Here is a 9,701-nt window from a genome sequence, read left to right as displayed (position 1 = left end):
TCCAGCGGCCCGAACCACTCTAACCCTTGTGTTCTCGTGTTGTTCTAGCTAGTCAGGAAAATCCCTAAGCCCCCTCCTCATCTTAGGATCAGGGCGGGTGCACTCCGCCACCCAATTAGAGGATTTTTCTCTCCGACAGAGTCTATTGCTAATGTCTTTGTAGTAGTGTGTGGCGGGTCACTGAAGTTAGTCTTTCAGTGCGGTTGTGCTTGGCACGGCTCTGATCATCGTCACGAACACCGCGTCACTAACCCACATACTTAGGTGTATGCTCGGTATGGCGCATTGTCTTGTCTTTCCCAGTATATGGGTCACTGTTGGGACTCCAGGGTGGAGGTCCTCCCACGACTGAGGTTGACTGACCCCATAGGTCAGAGGGGATACGCCTAAGACCTTTTGTGGGGACGTACAATTATGTTGACCTTCTGGTGCCCCTTTGGTATGCTGCATGTATGTCCGAACATGGCTTGGTGATGATGCGTCTTATCATAGTTGATGTGGGTCAGTAGCACCGGGCTGGGACCTTCGTCCTACCGAGTTGCTCAGTGGGGACTCGGTCGATCGCTCCTTCTCGCAGGCTTGCTCGACGGTGACTTGGTCGGCCACTCTGCCTCGCAGGCTTGCTCGACAGGGACTTGGTAGGTCGCTACGCCTCGGAGGTTTGCTCGGTAGGGACTTGATCGGTCATTCTACCTCACAGGTTTGCTCAGTGGGGACTTGATCGGTCGCTCCGCTTTGTAGGTTTGCTCGATAGGGACTTGGTCGGTCGCTGTGCCTCACAGGCTTGCTCGACAAATGGGTCGGTGGGAGGTATGGTCCTACATTGGGTACCCTGTTCCCAGATACCCGACAAGTAGGGCCGACTCTGATGAGCTGGCCAGACATCTTGGAAGTGTTTTGATTCCAAGTACATGTTTTAGGATGTTGTGGTTTGACGGTCTAAGGTTGCTGCTTCTAGTCGTTCACGGACCGTCCTGCCTTCGTAGCCGGACTGTCCGTGCATGTCCCGGATTGTTTGACCTTAGTGTCCGGACCGTCCGCCATATGCAGGACATGTGACCGTGATCAGGTGTCCGATCATGCTTGTCCCCCGATGCCTCCTATCTTTCTTTTGTCTAGAGCCTTCCAAGTAACCACTCTACGTGATATATTTAGCGTGCGAGGGTAACCAATGATAATATTTTTTATGTGCCTTTATCGTTCGCACATGGCCAAACCAAGACTTTTTTGCTCGTTGGCTCTAATGTGCCGACAGGGACAGATGGTCTATCAATCTTCATTTCTTGAAATCTTAAGCAGCCTTCATTTATAGTTGATTGTATTTACCGACGAAAGACATTACAATCATTGGTGTTATGAATAAAGGAGCTGTGTCATTTAAAATATGCACGCCTTTCAATTCTTCTATCGAAGGAATTGTATGTGACAATTTAATGTTACCATTCTTAAGAAACTCATCAAATATTTTATCACACTTATCAACAATAAATGTGAACTTAACTTCCCCTTGTGTACCGAGTACAGGTGAGAGCGAGCAGAAAATTTGGCCTTAGCAGGCCAAACAAGCTCAACAACATGTAACTTTTTTGACTCATCCCTTAAGCTACTATTGCCATGATAATCATTATGGGGCTCAGGTCGCCGATTATCTGTATGCCGGCCTTCTACACTTGGACGATCATAGGTGACTTTCAGTATTTCGGACGATTTGACCTACGCGGTTGGACGGTTTGCGAAGGGACCGAATGGTCTGATACTATGCTCGGACTGTCCACTCATGTCGAGCATCGCCTGCAAACTTTGTGGGGGGCTCTATGTCTCTAGACTGTCCAACGTAAGGGCCAGACGATTTGATGGAGGGCTGGACTTTCCAAGATCATGTGCAGACTGTTTGGCCGTGCTCAGAACTGATCCACCGCATAGTGAAGATGACAGCAGCGGTTTCCCCTGATACGAGTTCATCAGTATACCATAATATGGCTAGGACCGAGAAAGCCCATTTGTTGCCAATGTGTTTGGCGCAATTGTCTCATGCCCAATTCATGTGACAAAAAACAGGCGTGTGAGATTTTTCTAATGCATGCACAAATTTCTATATATCCTCTGTCATACTTTTAATCCGATTATCAAAAGAAATTTTAGTAGATTGAAGATCATCGAATGATGCGGCATCGCTTACAGTGGGGAACTGGTCCAGCAAATCTGATAGGGTATCAAGCTTTATCTCCCTTGCCCAGACGATCTTCTGGTGGCGATCTATTCTGAAGTGCGAGAGGTACCAGTTCTTCTCCACCTCGCGCCTATAAGATTGTTGTCGCTGGAACTCCTCGGTCACCTGCTTCACGTAGTCTTCTAATTTCTCACGCACAACGACAAATAAATTAGCTAGCCTTGTGTCAATGTCTGGAGAAACATTATTGCGATTTTGGGATCGACCATCGAGGACGATCTAATAAATCTAATCTCAGTCGTCCCCAGCGGAGTCGTCAAAAAGTATGTTGGCGTCGATCAGGACGCCAAATACTAGGGGTGTACTGTCCAACGATTCTCTCTGCGTCAGCGTGGACGGTCCGCATCCTTGGACCGGACGGTTCGCGACCTCGCTGCAGGAGTGACTCCTTCCCTGTGTCGCTCCGGACGGTCCACACCTCGGGGCGGACGGTTCATGATGGCACAAGGTTCTCTTCCTCCTCATAGGAACCTAGATCTCGCCCTCTGGGAGAGAGATCTTAGGGTGCTCCAGGCCGGCAGGCCACCCGGGGTAGGGGTGGGCGTTCGGGTTACCCGAAATTTCCGGGTCGGGTAATTCGGGTTTTTAAAATTTCGGGTTTTGAGAATCGATACCCGAAATTACAACGGGTTTTTCAATACCCGAAAAATCGGGTACCCGGAATTTCGGGTTCGGGTATTCCCGAACTACCCGAACTATTGTGTTGGCTTCATAAAAACACATACACCCTATTAAATTAGTATAAAAATATAGCTTGAATAATGATATACATGGACATATAAAACACAAGCAATCTACAATCACAAGTTATGCACACTTACACATAATTATAGATGTACAAATTAATAATTAAGCATGACATGAGTACATGACACATGAAAGTTCGGGTAATTCGGGTATTTCGGGTACCCGATTGTGATACCCGAAATAATTTCGGGTTTTGCAAGTTGCTACTCGAAATTTCCGAATAAAATTCGAGTTTCGGGTATTTCGGGTTCGGGTTCGGGTATTCCGGGTTCGGGTTTCGGGTTACGGGTTTTTTGCCCAGCCCTAACTCGGGGTATCTCTAGACGACGTAGAGTCGCTTAAGAATTAAGAGATCAAGTCTATGAACAATATCTTGAATAACTGAACTGGATCTTGTCCCCCTGGAGGGGTAAGATCCCAGGGTCGTATTTGGGTCGGCAGACCACCCATCCATGACGGATCTAGACGGCGTAGAGCCAAATAGGAGTGGAGGTGGATATGCAGAAAGCTACAATTAGAGCTACGCTACATCTATTCCTAGGGTAGAAATCATAAAGAAAGGTAAATAAAGTAGATTGACTCGATTGAAATGAGTTCATGGGTTTCGAATCGGTCATATCCCTTTATATTTATAAGGTAAGAGATTTAAACCTATTCATAGACGAGATCCAAGAGATTCCGAATATGTTAGAATAACCAAGTATGAAATAAATACTCTCGTCCATGCTTATCTGGTCGCGAGGGCGCGGACCATTCAGGCTACAGGGTTAGACCGTCCAATCGTAATCAGGTGTTAAATATGATGCTCAACACTGGTCTAATTTATATGTATATATCCTATTAGTTGCAACGTAAATTAAAGTGATACTTGGAAAAGTTTCTTTGAAGCATCTTGGAAACCAAACTTTAGGCCGTGGAAGGCTCGAAGAAAAGAAGCAATGCCGTTGTTGTGTTATGGTGCTGGTCTATGGAGCATGTATGAGTCACGTGGGCTTGGAGCTGCTGGACCGGCCGCTGGGCCTGCTGGTCGGCACGTCACCTACCCGCCTTCGGCCCCTCTCCCCTGCCCCGCCGCGCCCCCTCGCGTCCGTTCCTCCCTTCCTTTCCGTGTCGGTCTCCGGCGCGCCCGACGTAGCGCCCGCATCCGACGGCCGTGGGGGCATCGACGGCCGGGCGACGCGACGCGATGTGACCATGACCCGTCAGTCAGCAGGTCAGAATATTCCTCCCCTCTCCCGGTCCTCCCCACCCCCATCCCTCCTCACGGTCACGGCACGGGACTCGCCTCCCCCCCTCCTCTTCCTCCCCTCCCGCCCACGGCTGGAGGTGCTCACAGCGAGCGGAGCGGAGGCGAGGGATTCGGCCGCGCGCATGGCGACGCCTCTCTGACCGAAGCTGCTCCACCCACTCGGCCAGGCGCGCCGTCCTCTCCTCTCCCCTCCCCTTATCCTCTCGTGTGAGTGGAAATCTTCCGCGTTTTCTCCTTCGTTCGCTTTCTGTCTGTATTGTCTGCTATGGTTTGCGCTCCGACGACCGACCGACCGTCCGTTCGTGTCCGGACATGACCGATCTCGCTCCCCGGCAGCTGGAGGCGTCATCTCGTGCCCTCGATCTGGGTCGCCCGGGCTCTGGTCTCGAGCTCGGAATTGGCGCCTGCACGCGCAGCTGACTGTGATTTGGCACCGACCTATCTATCCCGCCACTCTGCAAGCGGATTCGTGGTGGGGGGATTCTGTCTTCCCCAACGCGGCCATGATCAGGGAATGTGATGGGATGGTCCGTCGGTATCCGTGATCGATCTGCTGGTTTAGTTGCTCGTGTTCTATTCGTCTCGGTGGTTCCGGATTGCCTCCAGGAGCTACATATGGGTTAAGGTTGCTTGCTTGGGATTAGGAGGAACCTAGCTTGTGATTGTAGCGCGGAGGACATTCTACAGCATTGCACGGGTGGTGGCGTGGTGCGTCCAGTGATTAACGGTAGCAACCGACTAACGATACGACCGAAATGGTTGGGTGGTGAGAAGCTACTGCATGGAGGAGACACGGAGCTGCCGAGCTGGGTTGACCTAGCATTGGATATTTGCTTGCTTGTCGAAACAATGCTGTCGTTCAGCAAGCTTGCTGTTTATTTGCATTTGGTACTTGCTGCTAAGTCTGGCCTGTGCATCCTCCCAACCCAAAGATTGAATTCCATGGGTCTGCCATGCTCCTTTTCTCTCTCAACTGAATCGATGCAGATTTTGGTTTAGGTCCTAAATTTCCTTACTAGACTAGAATTTAATATTAGTGTTCATCCGGAATGAAAAAATGAGGATTGAAGACACATTATTTGGCGTGCTCTTGTGGTTGATGTGCTCTCAATCGAGAAGCTTCAGTTCAGAGCATGTCAGTTCACCACATTGTAGTATAGTTGGTGACATGTAGTTTGTGGACTCTGTGTTGTAATATAAGTTAATTGCCTACCTCTTCCTATTAGTTTAAGCTTTTGGGTTGAATTGGTTGTTGCATGCAACTTAATATGATACATGAACCAAATGTTACGAGTTCGAACCCTGGTTAGCACAATTAAAATTAAATAATTGTTGCTTGCTCCTATTCTACATCTGAGACTAATAGAGGCTCGGCGTGAGGGAGAGTATTGTAATATAAGTGAATTGCTGATAGCGCAATTAAAATAAAATATTCGTTGCTCGCTTCTATTCCGCGTCTGAGACCTAATAGAGGCTCGACGTGAGGGGGAGTGTTGTAATATAAGTGAATTGCTCACCTCTTTTTATCAGCTTTAGCTTTTGGGTTGAACTAATTAGTACATGCAACTTAATAATCTGTAGATAACTTTGACCACACTGCTATATGATATGACCATATATCTAGTATTTGGCTTCAATTCTACAAGTTATTTGATCTTCTGCATTTGTAACGCTTCCAACGTTTCTGTTTTAATTGTTGTTTATATACCAAATTATTTCCTTTCATTTCCTTAGTACAAAATGGCGATGATGGTGGATCCTCCGAATGGAATCGGGAACCAAGGAAAGCATTACTACTCAATGTGGCAGACCTTATTTGAGATAGACACCAAATATGTACCGATCAAGCCCATTGGTCGAGGAGCTTATGGGATAGTTTGTTCATCCATTAATCGTGAAACAAATGAGAAAGTAGCAATAAAGAAGATACACAACGTTTTCGACAACCGTGTGGATGCACTACGGACCTTGCGGGAGCTGAAACTCCTTCGCCATCTCCGGCATGAGAATGTCATTGCTTTGAAGGATATAATGATGCCAATACACAGGAGAAGCTTTAAGGATGTGTACTTGGTATACGAACTCATGGATACTGATTTGCACCAGATAATCAAATCACCTCAGGGCCTTTCCAATGACCACTGCCAGTATTTTCTTTTTCAGGTAAAACTTGGATCACTCTTCCCTGTTCTGAATGTACTCTTTCATATCTGTGTTGTTCAACAAATACAACCTAAATTCTGTGTATTGTAATGCTCTTTAGCTATTACTTACCTAAACAAGTGTTGTTGCGAGGTGTGCACTACCACACTGTACCTCAACTGCAGCAGAGGAGTATTATTAGCATTGGCACTAATCTGAAGTTGAATTTTATTGCATTGATAGTCCACTCTGCGTGTCAGTTTAGTCATGATATCAAAATCAATCTAAGCCCAGCATCTGTCTCTTCTGAAAATCTTCTTTCATAAGCCATTTTTGCAAAACGTTGTTATAATAATATTACTAGTTCACTAAGAATATTATGAAAATCATGAAATCCAGATAGGATGAGAAAATTAATATGAAATAATTGCATCCAGAAGAGCATAATCTCCAGTGATATTCTGGTTGATTTTACAAATTCTTGCACTTAGTTGATCGACCAGTTATCTTCTCTTTTGAAGCTAAAGATTTCTCTGCAAATATGGACAACTTCGGATTTAATGTTGTGGAACTATTTACTTTTATAGTTCTTTTGAGCTCAAAAGAAGAATCTTACCTTTTGGGTTATATTAAAAAAACTCGACCTGCAGGAGGTAAGACAACCCTGGGTATTATATTAAAAAGAATGTTAGAGTGAACACACTGACCAGTTCAATCCAAAAGCTTAAGCTGATGAGACAAGGTAGTCAATCCACTTATACACTTCAACACCCCCACTTGCGTGCATCCAGAGAGAGGCGCAAACGTGGAAATAAATGGCTGGAGGCACAAATAAAGCCTTTGCTACGATTCGAACTCGAGATCTCTGGCTTTGATACCATGTTAGAGTAGACGCACAACCCAAAAGTTTAAGCTAATGGGAGAAGGTAGCCAATCGCCCCCCCCCCTCCGCCCGAACCCCTGCCCTACCCATACAGAACGACACCAAAACACGACCACTACCAGGACCATGCCTTAGATCTGTGCTTTGCCGTGGGACAAACGAGGGGATTTTTTTAACCACAGCCTGAAATTCGCTCCTACGGGGAGTCTAACCCAGGACTTGAGGACTGCTACTCAGACTACCTAAACAACTCAGCTAGAGGCCCTTTTGCTTTTGGGTTATATTTTAGTCCATATAATAGTTCAGATCTGGTACGCATCCTCTCTTTTTTGTATGCAAGTTGAAATCAGCAAGCAGTTGAGCATGCTGCACATGTGAATATCTGTCACCATGTTTCTGTTTTCCTCTTTGGCAAGTTTTCAATTTTTTCAAGTTTGATTTTATCTGCTTACGTTATCACATGCAAACAATTCACAGTCATTCTCCCATTGGCTTATCAAATATGCATACGCAATTATACATTATTGCCCACATGCTTTGTGCAGCTTAACACCTTCCCTTTAGATGTTTACATATTTTAGCTTATGTTACTGACTTGCTCGAGCCAGATCTCCCACTCCAAATGATATGTCAAGTAAGACAGCTTGCACCTTATTTGATCAGACTTCCTGTTCCAAATAAAACAACAGCTTTTATTGAAAAATGAATCATCTGGTAAAGCTAGCAGTTCTTTCAGCCAGCTTGCATATTTACAAAGAGTTCATCCAATAGTTTTTTATTATTATTACCGAGGGGGAGAGCCTCCTTGGCTGAAAGGTAGGAAATGCTGGGAACGATAGGAATCGAGAAACCAGGACCGGCCAGCTCGTACCACCGAGCCTTTACCACTGAGCTACAGCTCAGTTCCTAGTTCATCCAATACTTAATAAGTAGTTCTGCATAGGGCTTAAGAATCTATTCAGTGATTAATAAGTAGTTATGCATGAAGCTGAAAAAATAGAGATTATCCTCTACATGAAGTAAGGACCAGGTTGATTTTTTTGTATTTCGAGAACCCTTGTATTTTTGCCATTTCATCTTGATATTTTTATGTACGTTATCGCTAATAATCTGACGTACTTATTTTTCTTCATTGTAGTTGCTCCGAGGACTCAAATATCTCCATTCAGCAGAAATACTCCACAGAGACCTAAAACCTGGAAACCTGCTGGTGAATGCAAATTGTGATCTGAAGATATGTGATTTTGGTCTCGCACGTACAAACAGTAGCAAAGGCCAGTTCATGACTGAATACGTCGTCACCCGCTGGTACAGAGCTCCTGAGCTGCTCCTCTGCTGCGACAACTACGGCACATCCATAGACGTCTGGTCTGTTGGGTGCATCTTTGCTGAGCTCCTTGGCCGCAAGCCAATATTTCCAGGAACTGAATGCCTGAATCAACTCAAGCTCATAGTGAACGTCCTCGGCACCATGAGTGAGGCTGACCTAGAGTTCATCGACAACCCAAAGGCTCGGAGATACATCAAGTCCCTTCCCTATACCCCTGGTGTTCCCCTCGTAAGTATGTACCCACATGCGCACCCTCTTGCCATTGATCTGTTGCAGAAGATGCTCATCTTCGACCCCACCAAAAGGATCAGTGTCACCGAGGCTCTCGAGCACCCTTACATGTCCCCTCTGTATGATCCAAGCGCAAATCCCCCAGCCCAAGTGCCCATCGATCTGGACATAGACGAAAACATCAGCTCAGAGATGATCCGGGAAATGATGTGGCAGGAGATGCTTCACTACCACCCTGAAGTTGCCACAGCAATAAGCATGTCATGAGAGATTCCACAGCCCCCAGGACATCAGCGGGGGCTCACCTCTTCTTTTTTTGTCTTTGATAAAAGCCTACTGCGAGTAGCCGATTATTGCGGCACCTAGCTGTTATAGTACACTTAATGTCTGCTTGGAACCAATTATGGCGCCTAGCTGTTGTAGTACCCTTAATGTCTGCTTGGACACTTCCGCTTGTGTAAATACGCGCCCAATAAGAGCGGCGTATGGATAGATGCTGTCACTATGGACCATTACTTGTTGTATGCACTGTATATCTGTGGACTGTTGTGGTGTTGTATTAGTTCATGAACCATGAAGCTTTGAAGTAAAAATCCCATGCATGTTAAGTTTGTATGCTTCCCTACCTCTTCTTTTGTTAACTCTGTTTTCTCCAGGAGACACATCGTACATTTGTAAAAAAAAAAACAAGAAAAAACTGTCATGAACTGCAGCGCGTTTCTGCTGAATGCACTGAAAGCTTATCTGGGCCATTAGCCCGTTAGCCCCCTCTGTATCATTTCCGACCAGTTGAGCAACTCTGCATAGCATCAGCATACATATGCAGGCGTCACAGAAGGGGAGGCTGCGGAGAATCATCCAATTGGCATCTGACCAATTTAGCCTGCGC

At 46.1% G+C, this 9,701-nt stretch overlaps 1 protein-coding gene across 2 annotated transcripts; it reads left to right on the top strand.

The window, feature by feature from the left end:
• The first annotated feature begins 4,066 nt into the window (after nt 1-4,066).
• On the top strand, nt 4,067-9,420 carry LOC100381337 (MPK14 - putative MAPK). Of its 2 annotated transcripts, none has more exons than NM_001174205.2 (3): nt 4,067-4,190; nt 5,961-6,389; nt 8,390-9,356. In NM_001174205.2, exons 2-3 carry the CDS (start codon nt 5,967-5,969, stop codon nt 9,077-9,079), a joined length of 1,113 nt encoding a protein of 370 aa, NP_001167676.1. In that variant the 5' UTR covers nt 4,067-4,190; nt 5,961-5,966; the 3' UTR covers nt 9,080-9,356. The 2 variants fall into 2 exon arrangements, with proteins under 2 accessions (NP_001167676.1, NP_001310200.1); NM_001323271.1 differs by lacking the exon at nt 4,067-4,190 and adding an exon at nt 4,210-4,433 and having other exon boundaries at nt 8,390-9,420.
• Nucleotides 9,421-9,701: the final 281 nt, after the last annotated feature.

This window comes from Zea mays, chromosome 5 (assembly GCF_902167145.1).
Source record: "Zea mays cultivar B73 chromosome 5, Zm-B73-REFERENCE-NAM-5.0, whole genome shotgun sequence".
Classification (NCBI taxonomy): Eukaryota; Viridiplantae; Streptophyta; class Magnoliopsida; order Poales; family Poaceae; genus Zea; species Zea mays.
This window is presented reverse-complemented; position numbering and strand designations above follow the sequence as displayed.